General features: G+C 40.2%; 1 protein-coding gene across 1 annotated transcript in view; it reads left to right on the forward strand.

Moving 5' to 3' along the window:
- usp12b.L (ubiquitin specific peptidase 12b L homeolog) overlaps positions 1-20,497 on the forward strand; it is a 34,918-nt gene that overhangs the window by 9,469 nt on the left and 4,952 nt on the right. The window contains exons 2-6 of the mRNA XM_041572719.1: positions 10,994-11,074; positions 16,560-16,773; positions 18,125-18,351; positions 19,153-19,229; positions 19,772-19,855. Of these exons, the coding sequence (XP_041428653.1) occupies positions 10,994-11,074; positions 16,560-16,773; positions 18,125-18,351; positions 19,153-19,229; positions 19,772-19,855 (683 nt within the window). The remainder of the gene's footprint in view (positions 1-10,993; positions 11,075-16,559; positions 16,774-18,124; positions 18,352-19,152; positions 19,230-19,771; positions 19,856-20,497) is intronic.

The raw sequence follows: 20,497 nt of genomic DNA on the forward strand, positions 1-20,497 counted from the left end.
CCTTTCTGTGCATTTAGCCACAACAAGTTGTATAGGTGTGGCTCGATGTATAGCTTTGATTTTTGGTTTGAAATCCTGTTTGTTTAATATGAAAAATAATAAAAACATTTAAACAGCGAGCCATTCAGTCACGGACGTCAGCACTGATACCCATGGGATGATTTCCTTGCCACTGCTTGGCAATTACCAAGATATTTGTATCAAGTTATTCTTATTAAATGATGACAAACAGGTTCCTGGCATTGCTATGTGAGTATAGGACATATATATATATACAGGTGAACCAGATGTACCTTGTTGTCTAGAGGTGGGCATTTATATCCATGTATTCTGGTGTTGCCCCTTTATCCAATGCTTCTAGGGTGAGGTTGTTTATTTCGGGTGCTCTGTACTTCCCACACATCAAGTCTCCACTGAAACTCTACAGCTCCTCCATCCCTCCTCTTCTAGTGGACATTGGTGAACGATATCCTCCCTTGTCAAAAACTGACATTTTTGGCTGAAGATGCCCAAAATTTTTTTTCAGGCAGTCTGGGTCCTTTTCATGATGTTCAGCCTCTTAAAAAGTAACACAGCATTTCAGAAAAAGAACATCATACCAACAGTAAAATATGGTGGTGGTAGTGTGATGGTCTGGGGTTGTTTTGCTGCTTCAGGACCTGGAAGACTTGCTGTGATAGATGGAACCATGAATTCTACTGTCTACCAAAAAATCCTGAAGGAGAATGTCCGGCCATCTGTTCGTCAACTCAAGCTGAAGCGATCTTGGGTGCTGCAGCAGGACAATGACCCAAAACACACCAGCAAATCCACCTCTGAATGGCTGAAGAAAAACAAAATGAAGACTTTGGAGTGGCCTAGTCAAAGTCCTGACCTGAATCCTATTGAGATGTTGTGGCATGACCTTAAAAAGGCGGTTCATGCTAGAAAACCCTCAAATAAAGCTGAATTACAACAATTCTGCAAAGATGAGTGGGCCAAAATTCCTCCAGAGCGCTGTAAAAGACTCGTTGCAAGTTATCGCAAACGCTTGATTGCAGTTATTGCTGCTAAGGGTGGCCCAACCAGTTATTAGGTTCAGGGGGCAATTACTTTTTCACACAGGTTTGGATTTCTTTTCTCCCTAAATAATAAAAACCCATTTAAAACACTCATTTAAAAACTGCATTTTGTGTTTACTTGTGTTATCTTTGACTAATAGTTAAATGTGTTTGATGATCAGAAACATTTTGTGTGACAAACATGCAAAAGAATAAGAAATCAGGAAGGGGGCAAATAGTTTTTCACACCACTGTATATAAAAGCACGAGGTCATGGAACGCAGAGGTACAGTGAGTCATGTGACAAAAAATGACATCACTTTTCACCATTTATATGGATATAATTTACAGGATATTCATGACTTTTGTGTATTATAGATGGATAAATGTTCTACAGGCTCCAACAGCAATCTTCTCCTTTCTCGGCTTCCTTTATTTTTTATTTATATCTTTCTGTTTGTAAAAGTTCAAAATGCTAAATAAAAACCTTGAAAAAAATCATAACATAGCTCTTATTTTTCCATTATAAAAGCTTTCTTTGGCCATAAATGTTTCCCCCTGGTCTGTTCATATTATGTATGAAATTAGGAGGAGTACGTTGGTCAGTGGGAGACAGTCTGCATTAGAATGGCTTTACTTGCTAGCACTAGACTTCAGCACAGATTCACAGCAACCATAAACATTATTATAGGTATCACAGTCAAACAGGCTTATAAATCCCTCCTTACAACAGCGACATCTAGTGGATATACACAGCGGTATTTCCAGTTTGCTAGGGAGCATTGTGAGTACAGGTATGGGACCTGTTATCCAGAATTCTTGGAGTTTTTCTGTGATTTGGATCATTAAAACATTTCGGGGAATATTTATTAAAGTGATACTGACACTAAAAAACTACTTTTTAACCCTTTAAGTGCCACAGAACGTAGAATCTACGTTCTGTGGAAAAGTATCTTGAAATGCCACAGAACGTAGATTCTACGTTCTGCAGCATAAGCGTGCGGGGAGCTCAGGAGCGGCTTTAAATGCTGCTCGCTCCTTCCCCGCTCGCTCACAACCCCCTAGGCAACGAGCGGAGCGGGTGGGAAAGGGGCTCCTGAGGCGCGATCGTCCAGGGGCCTCACAAACGCAACAGACGCACGTGGCTGCGCGCTGCTGCTGCTGCCTGCACTTCCGGGTCCCTCCAGCGACGCCCACGCATCGGATCAACGGATCTGGCGACTCCCTCCTGCTTCTCCACTCCTCCTGCCATCATGGACACAGATCTGCAGCTACACACCCCAGGTTAGTGTAACACACACACAAAATACACTTACACACACTTTATACACTAATACATGCTTAGATTTACACTTACACACACTCACATACATTTTTTGGGGGATCAGGGGGGTCACACACACTTGGGGGGGGTACATACACTTGCACACACAAACACATGCACATAACATGCAATTTACCAATTGTACACATGTGCACACACATACACTGTTGTGTAGCTTTTTTTTTTTTCATATTGCATTGTTGTGTTTTTGGCTCAAAAAAATGTTTTATTGCCTTTGCGAATAGCGTATTCGCTAACCGTACTGTGCAATACCTTTTGTATGTTATTTCGGTGATTATTTGGAAATTTTAGGGATTTTGGTGCATTGTTAGCCATTTTATTGCATTTTCAGCGCTGCATAACTGTTGCTTGCTTTATTCTGTCCGTAAAACCTATTTTGCCAAGCTATAATATTCAAACTGTAATTCTGATGTCTGATTACACTAGTCTGAAAAAAAAAAGCATAGATTTTTGTGGTTTTATTGGATTTTAGTAATTTTATTTGAATTTCACACTTTCTGTATTATTTTGTTATGTCTTGTAAATTTTATCTACTATATATCCAATTGGGCGTCTCTGTGCGCCACATAGTTTGGTAAATCTGTGAATATTGGGCATGAAAGTGTTCAGTAGACACCTGTCGTTCATATTTAGGATGGTTTATGCGGATACTTTACGAAATGTGGGACATATAATGGGGTAAAATTCAAGCTTCGTGACGATTTTCAGAAATTTGATAAAAACCGTTACGTTCAGCAGTACTTTGCAGTTTGGCAGTTTGCAGTAGAAACACATATTTACCCATATTGGATTCGTCAGAATGTGTACTTTCTGAAAATATATGGTTTTCTGGGGTCTCTGTACTGTTAGGGGGGTCTAATGTCGCATAATACACACACCAGGTGCTTATATTGCAGCAGCCAGCACGTCAGCTGTGAAAATGTATATACACTATTGTCATTTGGGGGTCTCTGTGCGCCGCATAGTTTGGTATATCTATGCATATTGGGCATCAAAGTGTTCAGTAGACCCCTGGCGTTCATATTTCGGATGTTTTATGCTGATACACTACGAAATGTGGGGCATATAATGGGGTAAAATTCAAGCTTCGTGACGATTTTCAGAAATTTGATAAAAACCGTTATGTTCAGCATTGCTTTGCAGTTTGGCAGTTTGCATTAGAAACACTTATTTACCCATATTGGATTCGTCAGAATATGTACTTTCTAAAAATATATGGTTTTCTGGGGTCTCTGTACTGTTAGGGGGGTCTAATGTCGCATATTACACACACCGGGTGCTTATATTGCAGCAGCCAGCGCGTCAGCCGTGAAAATGTATATACACTATTGTCATTTGGGGGTCTCTGTGCGCCACATAGTTTGGTATATCTATGCATATTGGGCATCAAAGTGTTCAGTAGACCCCTGGCGTTCATATTTAGGATGTTTTATGCTGATACGTTACGAAATGTGGGGCATATAATGGGGTAAAATTCAAGCTTTGTGACGATTTTCAGAAATTTGATAAAAACCGTTACTTTCAGCATTGCTTTGCAGTTTGGCAGTTTGCATTAGAAACACTTATTTACCCATATTGGATTCGTCAGAATATGTACTTTCTAAAAATATATGGTTTTCTGGGGTCTCTGTACTGTTAGGGGGGTCTAATGTCGCATAATACACACACCAGGTGCTCATATTGCAGCAGCCAGCGCGTCAGCCGTGAAAATGTATATACACTATTGTCATTTGGGGGTCTCTGTGCGCCACATAGTTTGGTATATCTATGCATATTGGGCATCAAAGTGTTCAGTAGACCCCTGGCGTTCATATTTAGGATGTTTTATGCTGATACATTACGAAATGTGGGGCATATAATGGGGTAAAATTCAAGCTTTGTGACGATTTTCAGAAATTTGATAAAAACCGTTACTTTCAGCATTGCTTTGCAGTTTGGCAGTTTGCAGTAGGAACACATATTTACCCATATTGGATTCGTCAGAATGTGTACTTTCTGAAAATATATGGTTTTCTGGGGTCTCTGTACTGTTAGGGGGGTCTAATGTCGCATAATACACACACCAGGTGCTCATATTGCAGCAGCCAGCGCGTCAGCCGTGAAAATGTATATACACTATTGTCATTTGGGGGTCTCTGTGCGCCACATAGTTTGGTATATCTATACATATTGGGAATCAAAGTGTTCAGTAGACCCCTGGCGTTCATATTTAGGATGTTTTATGCTGATACGTTACGAAATGTGGGGCATATAATGGGGTAAAATTCAAGCTTTGTGACGATTTTCAGAAATTTGATAAAAACCGCTACTTTCAGCATTGCTTTGCAGTTTGACAGTTTGCAGTAGGAACACATATTTACCCATATTGGATTCGTCAGAATGTGTACTTTCCGAAAATATATGGTTTTCTGGGGTCTCTGTACTGTTAGGGGGGTCTAATGTCGCATATTACACACACCGGGTGCTTATATTGCAGCAGCCAGCGCGCGTCAGCCGTGAAAATGTATACACTATTGTCATTTGGGGGTCTCTGTGCGCCACATAGTTTGGTATATCTATGCATATTGGGCATCAAAGTGTTTAGTAGACCCCTGGCGTTCATATTCAGGATGTTTTAGGCTGATAAGTTACGAAATGTGGGGCATATAATGGGGTAAAATTCAAGCTTTGTGACGATTTTCAGAAATTTGATAAAAACCGTTACGTTCAGCAGTACTTTGCAGTTTGGCAGTTTGCAGTAGAAACGCTTATTTACCCATATTGGATTCGTCAGAATGTGTACTTTCTGAAAATATATGGTTTTCTGGGGTCTCTGTACTGTTAGGTGGTCTAATGTCGCATAATACACACACCGGGTGGTTATATTGCAGCAGCCAGCGCGTCAGCCGTGAAAATGTCTATACATATTGTCATTTGGGGGTCTCTGTGCCCCACATAGTTTGGTATATCTATGCACATTGGGCATCAAACTGTTTAGTAGACCCCTATGTTTATATTTAGGATGCTTTATGCTGGTAATGATACATGGACAATACGATGCTGGAAAGTTGAAGCTTTGAGGCAATTTTCAGAATATTTTACCAAAACCGCCAAATTTGGCAAAGCCTTGCGACTCAGTAGTTTGGGGCAGAAAGGCATGGGTACCCATTTTAGATTCTGTATAATGTGTACTTTCCAAAAATATATGGGTTTGGAGGGTAAACATATATTTCTGTGTTTTTACCCCACAAAAATGCAGTCAATGTGTTGATTTTTCATTAGCTGAAGTTACCCACGGGACTGTTTGTATGCGCTAACTTCATTTTGGGGCCTCTAAATGCCAGATACTTTGGTAAACCTATGAACAATGGCCACCAAACTGTTCGGAGGAACCCTGGCAATCATATTTAGGGTGCTTTTTCTTGGTGCATCATGATACATGGGTGATATGGTGCTGAGAAGTTGAAGCTTTGAGGCAATTTTCAGATATTTCACCAAAACCGACAATTGTGGGAAAGCCTTGCGACTCAGTAGTTTGGAGCAGAAAGGCATGGGTACCCATTTTAGATTCTGTAGAATGTGTACTTTCCAAAAATATATGGGTTTTGGGGGGTAAACATATATTTCTGTGTTTTTACCCCACAAAAATGCAGTCAATGTGTTGATTTTTCATTAGCTGAAGTTACCCACGGGACTGTTTGTATGCGCTAACTTCATTTTGGGGCCTCTAAATGCCAGATACTTTGGTAAACTTATGAACAATGGCCACCAAAATGTTCAGAGGAACCCTGGCAATCATATTTAGGGGGCTTTTTCTTAGTACGTAATGACAAATGGGTGATATGGTGCTGGGAAGTTGAAGCTTTGAGGCAATTTTCAGATATTTCACCAAAACCGACAACTTTGGGAAAGCCTTGCGACTCAGTAGTTTGGAGCAATAAGGCATGGGTACCCATTTTAGATTCTGTAGAATGTGTCCTTTCCAAAAACGTATGGGTTTGGGGGGTAACCATATATTTCTGTGTTTTTACCCCACAAAAATGCAGTCAATGTGTTGATCTTTCATTAGCTGAAGTTACCCACAGGACTATTTGTATGCACTAACTTCATTTTGGGGCCTCTAAATGCCAGATACTTTGGTAAACCTATAAACAATGGCCACCAAACTGTTCGGAGGAACCCTGGCAATCATATTTAGGGTGCTTTTTCTTGGTGCATAACGATACATGGGTGATATGGTGCTGAGAAGTTGAAGGTTTGAGGCAATTTTCAGATATTTCACCAAAACCGACAATTGTGGGAAAGCCTTGCGACTCAGTAGTTTGGAGCAGAAAGGCATGGGTACCCATTTTAGATTCTGTAGAATGTGTACTTTCCAAAAATATATGGGTTTGGGGGGTAAACATATATTTTTGTGTTTTTACCCCACAAAAAATGCAGTCAATGTGTTGATTTCTCAGTAGCTGAAGTAAAGTCCTGAACAATTTGGATGTGCTAACTTCATATTGGTGTCTCTAAATGCCAGATACTTTGGTAAACCTATGCATAATGGGTATCAAACTGTTCAGTGGACCCCTGGCAATCATATTTCAGGTGCTTTTTCTTGGTACCTAATATAGTTTGGGATATGCGGAGCAGCAAAATAAAACCTTTGAAATGATTTTTCAGAATTTTGAATTTTTTGTTGAAAAACCGCTATATTCAGACAAGGTTTTATGTTTGGTAGTTGGGAGTAGAGAGACATAGTTACCCATTTTGTAATCGGCAGAATGTGTACTTTTCAAAAATGTATGGTTTTCTGGGGTAAACCTACAGTTTCAGGATTTTTTGCCTTAGAATCTAAAGCATGCCGTTTTCTGCCTTAGTGCTTTCAAAATTCGGTAATATACTGCCGGGAGTTTTTGCTGTACAGAAATCCTAAATCTCCCTAAAACTATACATATCTGGTATTGGCACGTTCGAGAGACATAAGGCTTTCCAAATCAGTTGGATTTTCATCCGTAAAATGAAATATTTTTCTGGTATAAATTGATATACGATGAAAAATGGTAATTTTTCATTTTTTTTTGGTATTTAGCACTATAAATTTTTTTGCACAGGTGGAAATACATGAAAACTCAGGCAGATTTAGAAAGCTCAGTTTCTACCGAAAAAAACAATGTATAGTTTTCCTAGGTAAACTATAGGTTTCCCCTCAGAAAATGCCCCTAAAGTGAGAGAGCACAAAATGTTTCAAAAACGGCTGGCATTTCGCGTAACCAAAATGTGAAATTCTGCTGGCACTTAAAGGGTTAAAATATGAATGTGCATTAAAACTTACCTATAGGTCATGCTGATTTTTGCTGAGAGGTTTGTTTTTGTAATTAATTGTTAGTTGAAGTTTCTAAACCTGACTGTTTTGCCAACATGACTGTCCCATCTCAGACTGTCAGTTAAAGTTTCTAATGTTAACGGACTCCTGCTGCACAAATATGGCAGCCTCCTCAAAAGCGATCACAGGGAATCAGATAGGTAATGTAAAAGCATTGGCCAAAATTTATGGTAGATGTAAAAAAAAAAAAGGTTAATTTTCTGGTGTCAGTATCTCTTTAAAGTTTGAGTTGTGTTTTTCACAAAAAATTCCATATTTAAGGGTATTTAATCGAATTTTCTGGTTCAAAAGAAAACGCAAATTTATTAAATCCCAACCCTGAAAATAGCTTGAATATGAAAATACACAATGTAAAACCTGTCGAGGTCATGTAGAAGTCAGTGGCAGAGATCCCTTGAACCATTTGAAGATGATAATAGCCTTCATGATGCACGAGTTTTTTCGGTGGGTTTCCCTCAAAAACGCCATCAATTCCAGTCTTTTTCCGTCTAAAACACATTCAATTTGAGTTTTTGGGTTGTTAACACCAACTTCACATGAGTTTTTTACATTCAAGTTTTTTTCTTAAATTAGAAACCATTCTATAAAGCAGTGATCCCCAACCAGTAGCTCGTGAGCAACATGTTGCTCTCCAACCCCTTGGATGTTGCTCTCAGTGGCCTCAAAGCAGGAGCTTATTTTTGAATTCCAGGCTTGGAGGCAAGTTTTGGTTGTATAAAAACCAGGTGCACTGCCAATCAGAGCCTCAATGTAGGTTTACAATCCACATAAGGGCTACTAAATGGCCAATCACAGAACTTATTTGGCACCCTAAGAACAAATTTCATGCTAGTGTTGCTCCCCAACTCCTTTTACTTCTGAATGTTGCTCACTGGTGAAAAAGGTTGGGGACCCCTGCTATAAAGGATGGGGCATATTCCTTGGGGGGGGGGCAGTTAGCATGGGGGGAGGAGGGAGGGAGGTCTACCTGGGGTGGGGGGTACTCATTTTTTTTACAAATGGGTTGAAGTCTCCTTTAAGGCCCCTTGACCAATCCGTTTCTTTATCCATTATGATTATTCTTCAGGGTCACTGGAGTTCTTGTCCATTGAAATATCTGGGTAATGTTTTTTTTTTCCAACAGGAGCCTATCATGTATATTTTCCTTTGCTGTTAAACAATATCCATGCAGAGCTTTTTCAAAGCAGCAGCTGGCTAGAATGTACAATTGCATATACGGTTCTGTAGCATGATTTCACGGCTTGGTTTGTAGTGTGAGTCCCTATTCCAATGTTTATGTTATCCGTGGTATAGATTATTCCATTGTTTGCACATAACTCTCTGTCTACATTTGTTCCTGTCTATGGGCATTGTCTGTACTAGCCCTGTGTCAGCTGAGTTTCCATCCTGTTCAAGATCACAATGGTAATTTAGCAAAATGTGTCTGCAGGGCTGCCATGTATAAATATCTTACCTATATAAGTCTAAGGGCAGTTTGTTTTCCATATTTAAAATATGGATAATGGCCACTGAATCATGAGAATCATTAGATAGATAGATAGATAGATAGATAGATAGATAGATAGATAGATAGATAGATAGATAGATAGATAGATAGACTGACAGATGATTTGTAGATATATAATAGATAGATTGATGGATGGATAAACTGACAGATGATTGGTAGATATATAATAGATAGATAGATTGCACTATGCTGTTAAAGAGTAAAATAAATGTCAATTAGAAGAGCATAGTTTTGCTCTTTAAAACATTGTTATTTATTTTAAATTGTGGTTTAACATCAATTGCCAGTATCCCAGGCATCAGGGAAGCGGAATATTGGTGCCATAATTAACAAAAACACATTTTGCCTTTTGAATATGAAAATGTGAAGTGGCTGAAAATGAATAAATTGCACTGCTTATGCTGCAAATCATTCACTCTAAAATATATAATTTCATTCCTGAACCAGCAAGTGTATTTTTTTTTTAGTTGTAATATTGGTGTGTAGACAGCCATCTCAGATTGTTTTGCCTGGTCATGTGCTTTCAGAAAGAGCCAGCACTTTAGGATGGGACTGCTTTCTGGCAGGCTGTCGTTTCTCCTACTCAATGTAACTGAACTTGTTGCAGTGGGACCTGAATTTTACTATTGAGTGCTGTTCTTATATCTACCAGGCAGCTGTTATCTTATGTCAGGGAGCTGTTATCTAGTTACCTTCCCATTGTTCTGTTGTTAGCAGGGCCGAAACTAGGGGTAGGCAGAGTAGGCACGTGCCTAGGGCGCAAAGCTGGGAGGGCGCCAGGCACCTACCTCCTCTGTCGCCTACCCCAAGTCCGGTTCCCTTCTCTTGCCGACTTTTCGCGCTTCTGCGCATGCGCAGGGGAGCGCAAATGCGCGCACGCTATACAGGCGCCGTGAGTGCCGGGCCTGCCCAGCGTGGCCCGGCACTGGTTGTTAGGCTGCTGGAGGGTGATATCACTCCAAGTTGCAGTACAGCAGTAAAGAGTGACTGAAGTTTATCAGAGCACAAGTCACATGACTGGGGGCAGCTGGGAAACTGACAATATGTCTAGCCCCATGTCAGATTTCAAAATTAAATATAAGAAAAATCTGTTTGCTCTTTTGATAAACAGATTTCAGTGCAGAATTATGCTGGAGCAGCACTATTAACTGATGCATTTTGAAAAAAAAAAATTTTTCCATGATAGTATCCCTTTAAAGGAGAATTCAACCCTGTTTAAACAAACTCTGTACCTCGCACCCCAGGTAGACCCCGCGGCCCGACCCGCACCTGGAACTTCTACCCGCAGTGTACCGCAGGTTTTTGCGGGTAACCTGCAGGTACCCGACCTGCTGCAGGACTCTACTGTACCCCTCGGCGCAATTTCTGCCAGCGGAGTTCCACGCATCCATCTTCCGGGTCCTTGGTAAGCTGACTGGGTATCGGTATTTCAGGGCATACACAGTTGGAGCAATTTGCCGGTTTTCGACAACTGTGCATGCACCGAAATTGATGGTGATTACTGATCTCCTAGTCACCTTACCGAGGACCCGGAAGATGGATGCTGTGAAGTCCGCTGCCAGAATCTGCGCCAATGCGTAAATATAAAGTATGGGGCATTTCCCCCGGGGGGCAGTTAGCCTGGGGGGAGGAGGGAGGGGGGTCTACCTGGGGTGGGGGGGTAAAGGTTTTTTTTTTAAACAGGGTTGAATTCTCCTTTTAAGGTTTGTACAGAAACCAAAGCTTAACATCTGTCTTTCCTCTCTCCCCAGGGCACCAATGCCTCAACATTGGAAAAAGAAATAGGCCCAGAGCAATTTCCTGTAAATGAACATTACTTTGGTTTGGTCAATGTGAGTATGGGCTGTATCTTTTCTGTACAATACAATGTCCAATATTAAGTTTGAAACTATGGCGTGTAATGTGTTCTCTGAGTATAGGACAAACCGTAAGCATGATGTAAATCACCTGGGAACTAATGGGGTGGGGGTGTATCCGTGCCAATAGTTTTTTATTTTGTAATTCTGACCACAGTGTACCGTTATCTCTTAAATTAAAACTGCTAAATAAGGAATAAATTAACTCTCAGAAAACTGGTGAATAGTATTTGTTCTTAATCTACTGGTATGTGGCAAGTGGGTACACCAAACCCTTAGCGTTTACAGTGCAGGTAATTAATTTGTTCCATGGGTCAACACCAGTTTTTTCAGGATTATACTCTTCGCCACTTCCACCTGCCTGCTCTAAGTGCCATTCTTTTTCCCCATCATTTTTCAGTTTATGCTTTACCCCCATCAGCTGGGCCCTTTTTTGTCTTACTCCAGTTCCAACGCATGTTTGTGTGGACAAGTGTTTATCATCTGAATGAGGACTTAAAAAATTCTTAAAGCAGGTGTTCACCTTTGAGTTTACTTTTAGTATGATGCAGAGAGCGATATTCTGACACTATTTGCAATTGGTTATCATTTTTTATTGTTTGTGTTTTTTGCATTATTTTGCTTTTTATTCCCAACTAGCCTAGCAACCATACATTTATTTGAATAAGGAACCAGAATATGAATAGGAGAGTTCCTGACTAGAAACATTAGTTATAAAAAGTAGCAATAACAGAAAATTTGAAGCTTTACAGAGCATTTGTTTTTAGATGGGTCAGTGACCCCTATTTGATGAAAAAAGTTAGCCGAAAAAGGCAAATAATGAAACTATAAAAAATAAACCATGAAATTGCTTAGAATTAGCCACTCTATAACATACTAAAAGTTAACGTAAAGGTGAGCCACCCCTTTAATACCAGGGTTTGCATAATCAACAGAAGTGTGACTGGTAATATTGGGTACACCTTTGTGTTAATCTAGTATATATTGACTGTGCTGACCACTAAATTCGGTGTTTGTTAAGGCATACCCTCTGGTAGATAACTGCAGGGTTAGTTCCTGGTTACAGCAACATGTATGCATACAGCAAGATAGCTTGTCTTTGTCTGGCACAGATACAGTGCTTGTAATGTGGCATTTTTGTGTTCGCCATTATAAGAATAGGTCTAAGAACCTGTACTAAAGGGATACTGTCATGGGAAAAAAAATTTTTTTCAAAATGAATCAGTTAATAGTGCTGCTCCAGCAGAATTCTGCACTGAAATCCATTTCTCAAAAGAGCAAACAGATTTTTTTATACTCAATTTTGAAATCTTACATGGGGCTAGACATATTGTCAATTTCCCAGCTGCCCCAAGTCATGTGACTTGTGCTCTGATAAACTTCAATCACTCTTTACTGCTGTACTGCAAGTTGGAGTGATATCACCCCCTCCCTTTTTCCCCCCAGCAGCCAAACAAAAGAAGAATGGGAAGGTAACCAGATAACAGCTCCCTAACACAAGATAACAGCTGCCTGGTAGATCTAAGAACAACACTCAATAGTAAAAACCCATGTCCCACTGAGACACATTCAGTTACATTGAGAAGGAAAAACAGGAGCCTGCCAGAAAGCATTTCTCTCCTAATGTGCAGGCACAAGTCACATGACTTGGGGCAGCTGGGAAATTGACAAAATGTCTAGCCCCATGTCAGATTTCAAAATTGAATATAAAAAAATCTGTTTGCTCTTTTGAGAAATGGATTTCAATGCAGAATTCTGCTGGCGCAGTACTATTAACTGATTCATTTTGAAAAAAAATTTTTTTCCCATGACAGTATCCCTTTAAGGTGCTGGCAGTGGTCTGGTAAAAAGAACTAGCCTAAAAGTAGGCAAAATTATTTCTACTCCAGTCGTCATGCTGCAAATCAGCAACTTCTTTGGAATATGAGTGCATTTTTTTGTGGGTACTCTGTTATTCAGTAACCACTTTCTCCATTCTAACTAAATCCTTGACAGGTTAGAAAATGATTGAAGCATTGTTTGTTCCAGATGAATAGGAATAGAATGCAAGGCTGAAAATGGAGAGTTCCTTCAGTTTTATTGCCCTGTGGATCCTATAGAGATATTGGAAGGCCGGCTGTATGCCAAGGAATCTGCACAAGGAGTGACTAGTTTATAAGAACTCTATAGAGATGTCTGTTTTGCAGATCCACTCTCTGTCATTATTCAAGCTGACTACACTTTCCATGATTGTTATGCCAGCAGGCGAAACCTTTAAACAGCCAATTAAGGATCTCCCATTCCATCGCCACACCAAGTCCTCTAAGTGGCCTTTTCCCTTTATTAGCTGAAACCTTGTGAATGATAAACAAATCTCACTCTGATATAAATGGAGACACTAAATATAAAATCCATGACACATCATGCCTGCTTACATATTGTGGCCAGCCATTATATGAAATTTCCTGCAATAACATTGAACGCTACACTGTCTGAACTGGGTTGCTGGGAGTTGTAGGGCGAGTGTTCAGGCTATCAGGACACTTGACTCTCACTTCAGTTGTTTTGGTGACTGTCTAATAGATACAAAGTATACATAACTAACTATATAGTAACATAGTAAGTTAGGTTGAAAAAAGACACACGTCCATCAAGTTCAACCTTTTACTGCTATATATAACCTGCTTAACTGCTAGTTGATCCAGAGGAAGGCAAAACACCCATTTCGAAGCCTTTCCAATTTGTCTCAGTGGGGGAAAAATGTCTTCCTGACTCCAGTATGGCAATTGGACCAGTCCCTCAATCAACGAGCTATCTTCTATAACCAGTTCCTCGATCAACAAACTATCTCCCATAACCCTGTATTCCCTCCCTTGCTAAATAGCCATCCAACCCCTTCTTAAACCTATCTAATGTATCAGCCAGTACAACTGATTCAGGGAGAGAATTCCACATCTTCACAGCACTCACTGTAAAAAACACCTTCCTAATATTTAGACAGAACCTCCTTTCTTCTAATCGGAATGGATGCCCTCTTGTCACCTTGTCAGAGTTTATTGTACGATCCCCTTATATATTTATACATAGTTATCAAATCCCCCCCTTAAGCACCTCTTTCCCTACAGCGCCGATCGGCGCCTTTATGCCGCCTGAGGCGACCTTCCATTGCCGCCCCGACCCCTCCTCACGGCGCTCACATTTTCTGCGCAGGAGGGGGTCGGGGCGCTGCACGACGCTAGTGCAGAGAGCGCAATTGCGCTCTCTGCACTAGAAGAGCCGAATTTCCGGGTTGAAAACCGGAAATTCGGGTCTTAGTTACCAGGAGCGGCATTTTTGCCGCCCCTGGTAACCAGGGGGGCGCTGCCGCCTGAGGCGAGTGTCTCAACTCGCCTCATTGGTGGAGCGCCCCTGTTTCCCTAACTTGGCCAGTCTTTCCTCATAGCTAAGATTCTCCATACCTTTTACCAGCTTAGTTGCCCTTCTCTGCACCCTCTTTAATTCAATAATGTCCCGTTTGAGCACTGGAGACCAAAACTGTATGGTATATCTTAGATGGGACCATACCATTACTATGTACAGTGGAAGAATAACCCCATCCTGCCGTGAATCAAAGCCCTTTTAATACAGCTCAAGTCCTTGTTTGCCCTTGAAGCTGCTGACTGACATTGCTCGTTACTTTTCCCTTTTCTTTTTTTACTTTTCCTCACCCTGTAATAAGGAAAAAATTTTTTTACAGGTAAAAAACAAAACTAAAAAATACAGGTGCCCTCTCATACCCCCAGCTGCAGCATGTCCTTAGGTTTACAGACAAGGAGGAGTCAAGTATATATGTGTTTGAAGTATAAAATGTCTCAGGAGCTAGAAGCCTCGGGCCCTTTATTGTTAAAGACCATTTGACCATCCAATAGAGAGTAAAATTGGTTAATCTTGCTTTGCCTTAAGATGGGGGTCAGGGTTCACGTGTCTCAAACCTGCAACAAGTGGAATCATTTTTGTGAAGGTTGCTAACGAGATTCTGGTTCTTTTTAACTCATGACAGGGGTTAAAGTCAAAAGCAGGATTATGTGTTGGCAACCAGCCCTTTCCCAGTACACCTCCAGGTCATTTCTTGGTTCTGCAGCAAAATGTCAGCACAGCTCGTCCTTAAATGTTCTTTGCCGATTGCTGATGTGTGAATCGACAAACCTGTCTTCAACTGCGAGAGGGCCGGAAAGTAAGGCCAATTGCCTGCGCTCTTTCTACACTGAGGCAACCATTTTATGTGCTTTACAAATAATTGTTTTATCTATATACAGAAGTATATTATAATATGATAGGACTTTTCCTCTAATCACCCTCCTCCTATTCAGACCCCCACCCAGGGGTTATTCACACAGTTTGGAAAATGCCGCTCTAAATAAAGCTTTAACACGCAACTACATGTGGTGCTGCCCAAACATTTGGATTAAGGAGCATAGAGTGATCCCTGCTGCAGTACAACGTTTCTTTAGAAACCACATCAATATGTGAGCTCTTGATTTGAGTTAAGCTGCCTCCAAGTACATGTTTCTACCCTCTATATTCAGTGAATGTGTATTATGTGCGGCACAGGTTTGCTAAATGATGGCGGCTGCTAAATGGCTGCGCTGTTTCACTGACCCCATGACAGTCGTGCCCATGCACGGGACAATTAGCTGACATACTGCAGGCTTGTAGGCCCAATTATATAAATAAAAATAATGTGATACACAGAAGTAGAGCGTATTAGTAGGGAAGGGGCTGTTAAAATGAAAGGGATTTTGTCTTGACCTTTATGGTATAGTTTTTATTTCTAAATTATACTATTTACACTGCAAATAATTCATTCTACAATATAAAATGTAATTCCTGAACCAGCAAGTGTATGTTTTTTAATTTATAATATTGGTGTTTAGGGGCCATCTCGGGTCTTTATGCCTGGTCATGTGCTTTCAGAAAGAGCCAGCACTTTATAATGGAACTGCTTTCTGGCAGGCTGATGTTTCATCCTACTCAATGTAACTGAATGTGTCGCAGTGGGAGCAGGATTTTACTATTGAGTTGCTGTTATCTTGTGTTAAGGAGCTGTTATCTGGTTACCTTTCCATTGTTCTGTTGCTAGACTGCTGCAGGGGTGATACCCAACTTGCAGTACAGCAGTAAAGAGTGACTGAAGTTTATCAGAGCACAAGTCACATGACTGGGGGCAGCTGGGAAACTGACATTAAGTCTAGCCCCATGTCAGATTTCAAAAATTGAAGGAGGATGTTAAAATGATGGAGGTCTAGATTTACCTTGTAGCCCCCCTGTTGCACAGCCTTGATTTAAATAATGGATTTCTTGTGTCATGTAAAGCCCTTACTGATAAATCTGCACAGAGCAAGTATTTGGCACGTATAAGGACATCAATAGTAAATTTTGGTGCATTCATCCTTTGCAATACATGCTTACTCACCTATTATGTCTGTCCCATCTCTCCTTCTAGTTTGGTAACACCTGTTACTGTAACTCTGTTCTACAAGCACTTTATTTTTGTCGTCCGTTTCGGGAGAAAGTTTTGGCATACAAGGTCCAGCCACGGAAGAAGGAAAGCTTGCTCACTTGCCTGGCAGACCTCTTCAACAGTATCGCCACGCAAAAGAAGAAAGTGGGGGTCATTCCTCCCAAAAAATTCATCTCCAGGCTAAGAAAAGAAAATGGTATGCAGATACATTTAATTTGCCTGAGCAATCGTGTACTGATAGAAAGAATTCTTGTTATTGAGGTCATTTGAACATTCCTTTCCTACATAATAGTTAAGGAACAGCTATATCACTTTCCCCTTTCATACACAGCTAGAACAGCAATTCAGATATGTGGCCGCTAATGGTGGTGTTGTTAAGCATTTTGGCAAACACGTATGATATATACAATATACACACTATGCTGCTTTTTGATCCACAAATAGCATGCTTGCATTTATCACAGTTGACTGCAAAAGTGGTTAGCTGTTTTATTTCCTGCCTGCACTCACTGTGGAGTGGCTGAACTACTTTTCCCCCTCAAGAAAAAAAGCTATATACAAGATGTAGGGGGGAATGTAATTAAAGTCGCGAAGAGAACAACAATTCGCACCAATAAGAATAAAAATCCACATCTCACAATGTAATATTGTTCCTTTAACTGTTATTGCATTGCAAATTTTAACTGCTCAATCTTAAGAAGTACTTGAAGGTGTCGTAATCTTTTGGAGCAAACATAACGACTTTTCAAGTAAAAGTTTTATTACATTTACTGCGCATTGTCGCAAACTAGAAAATTCGCAAACGGTCTTCCTCTGTCGGAAGTGGTCGCTAAACAGTTTCCGGGTTCGCAAAAGCTATATTAAATTCGTGCAAAGCAAAATTTGTTCTAGCAAAGGCATAACTTTTCCGTTACCGACTTTTATTACATTCCCCCGGTATTGTTTTTGGAAGCTGCTTTGTGTCAGTAGATTGTACATTGAAATATGTAATTCTTATGTATGGAACAATAACATTGTTATTTAAGCAATGAATCGAATGTATATGACTGTGATATGATTTCATGAAGTAATGTTGCCCCCTTGTGGAGATTGTAATGTGAAGGTTTCATTCTGTAACTGGTTAATCTTGTACAGGTATAGGATCCGATATCCAGTAAGCTCCGAATGATGGAATGGCCATCTCCCATAGACTCCATTTTATACAAATATATATAATATATATAAATATAAAATGATTTATTTTTTCTCTGTAATAATAAAACAGTCTTTTGTACTTGATCCAAACTAAGATATAATTAATCCTTATTGGAAGCAAAACCATCCTATTGGGTTTATTTAATGCTTAAATGATTTTCTAATATGCAGATACAAATTACGGAAAGATACGTTAACCAGAAAACCCCAGGTGCCGAGCATTCTGCATAACAGGTCCCATACCTGTATAATAAATGTTCTCAGAGTGTGTAATTCAGATCGAGAAAACATACATTTTCCTTTTCTGGAATGCTTCAATGCTAACCGCTGCCCTGTTGTTGTACCCCTTGCAGAACTTTTTGATAACTACATGCAACAGGATGCCCACGAATTTCTGAACTACCTTCTGAACACTATAGCTGATTTGCTGCTGGAGGAGAGGAAGCAGGAAAAGCAAAATGGCAAGCTACAGAACGGGACCCTGGAGGCCCCAGAGCCAGAAACGTCTGACCTCACTTGGGTACACGAGATCTTCCAAGGGACACTAACCAATGAAACCCGATGTCTTAACTGTGAAGCTGTGAGTGTCACTATAGCTGGTGGGGTGATCAGTGCTTTGAGTGTAAAATTATTTCATTTTTTTAGTTATATTTTAGACACCTACCCCTTGGATGAAGTGGTATGGGCCAAATGACTGCAGGGAATGTTGTTCATTGTTTGCCCCATTAAACAGTATGTTTATATTACAAACAGTATGTTTCTATAACACTGTCTGATGGCGATAAGGCCGAAAAGACCAGGGATTTAGGGGGACAGGTAGTTAAGGGTCAGTCCACATGAGCAGATTCGGGGAGATTTAGTTGCCATGGCGACTAATTGCCTCTTGTTTTCGGGGCGACAATCTCCCCGAACTGCCTTCGCGTGTCTTCCCATCCGTTATAATGAAAAGTCGCCTGCGCTAAAGCACACGCGGCGCTTTGTTTTCCGAAGTCGCCCGAAGTAGACTTGTCGCCCAGAAGAAGAGGCGATTAGTCGCCAGGCGACTAAATCTCCCCGAATCTGCTCGTGTGGACTGACCCTAAATGTCATGGCATCAGATTAGCCTAGATTGTCACCAGCCTTAGTAGCTAAAATGTAAGAGAACTTTTTGTATCCCAATACCTGCACCATTAGAGCCTTGATTTTTTTTTTTTTTTTTTGAATTTAGGAAAAATGGTATCTTTCTGTTCAATATGTTATTTGTGTGTTAGCAGCCAAGGCATCTACCATTGTATGGTATTCTAAAGAAAGATTCAGATTAGCTAAACCACTGCAGGTTTTATCTACTTAATGTAAATCATAATGAAAAGCTGACATTTGTCGTTCTTGTTCTCGTCTCAAGGTTAGTAGCAAAGATGAAGACTTCCTGGATCTTTCTGTTGATGTGGAACAGAACACTTCTATTACACATTGTTTAAGGTATGTCGCATGTTGCTCTCTACAGAGTTCCTGTATTTTGTAATATTCTCCACAAAGGGGGAAGCAGGGCCTATTATAAAGGAAATTGTGAATATTACCAAATATAAACAATAATTGCACATATGGTAAATCATAAAACACAAATAGACATGTGCATAGAGACCCACATTATAATGATTAATTAAAGCTGCATAAAGGTATCATAGAATACCAACTGTAGCATGTAAATACATATGAAGTTCCTCATTTAATTGGGCTCTATGACATCTAGGAGAAACCAGTGCAGTAACCCGTAGCAACTATTGGCTCTCATTATTCTGAATGCACCAGACTGATAAGCTAATTAGATGCTATAGGCTATAGCAGCAGGGCCAGTTTTCTGTATTTTTTTCTTTCTTTTTTGATTCTCTGGTAATTTAAGGGACATGTTTCAGAAGACCAGGTTAAAGGTGAACATCGCCTTAATATTACCTAGACTAATATAGACTAGTACTTATAGACTGTAGATGTTTTAATTTTAATTGCTTGTTCTGTTCCTGCAGGGGGTTCAGCAATACAGAAACGCTATGCAGTGAATGTAAATATTATTGTGAGCAGTGTCGTAGCAAACAGGAAGCACAGAAAAGGTGAGTCTGAAGCATGTTCTCATGTAGTAAGTAAGCTTATATGTGCTTTCTGCCACAAATTAAATTGTGCTTGTATAAAATGCTGAAAGGAAAACATGAAACATCAAGCTTCTCAAAGGGAGGCAAGGATTTATTGTTAAAGAACAAGGAAACTTGGTATTAACCCCCCCCCCCCACAAGGAAACTTGGTATTAACCCAAGGAGCGAAGTAAAATATGTGACGTCAGCAAGTCTCAGTAAGTACTTATGCCCACTTTTTTATATGACCAAGCATATGACAAAGACTCATGTTGACGGTTTCCTTGTCCTTTAAAACTAGCCCCACTAAAAAGTTCTGTGGTGGAGAAGGTTTTTAATGGTCTTCCCTGCTATAAAAGTAATTTGGAACTTGGGTATATGGTCACACTGAGGTTTTGCTTGTTAACATGTACCCAGATTCCTTTACTGCTCTGTAATTACATTGATTGATATAGAGGGTATTACGTATACCTCTGTGTGCATATCCACTTATTATATGTCTGTTTTTGCAATAGCTTTTCATGATGTTCAGCCTCTTAAATTATGCTTTAAAACTGGCTATACACTATCTGCTCGGATCCTTTACCCTAGGTAGGCGTAGACAGGACCCAGACACAGATCAAT

This window comes from Xenopus laevis, chromosome 8L, assembly GCF_017654675.1.
Source record: "Xenopus laevis strain J_2021 chromosome 8L, Xenopus_laevis_v10.1, whole genome shotgun sequence".
Lineage (NCBI taxonomy): Eukaryota > Metazoa > Chordata > Amphibia > Anura > Pipidae > Xenopus > Xenopus laevis.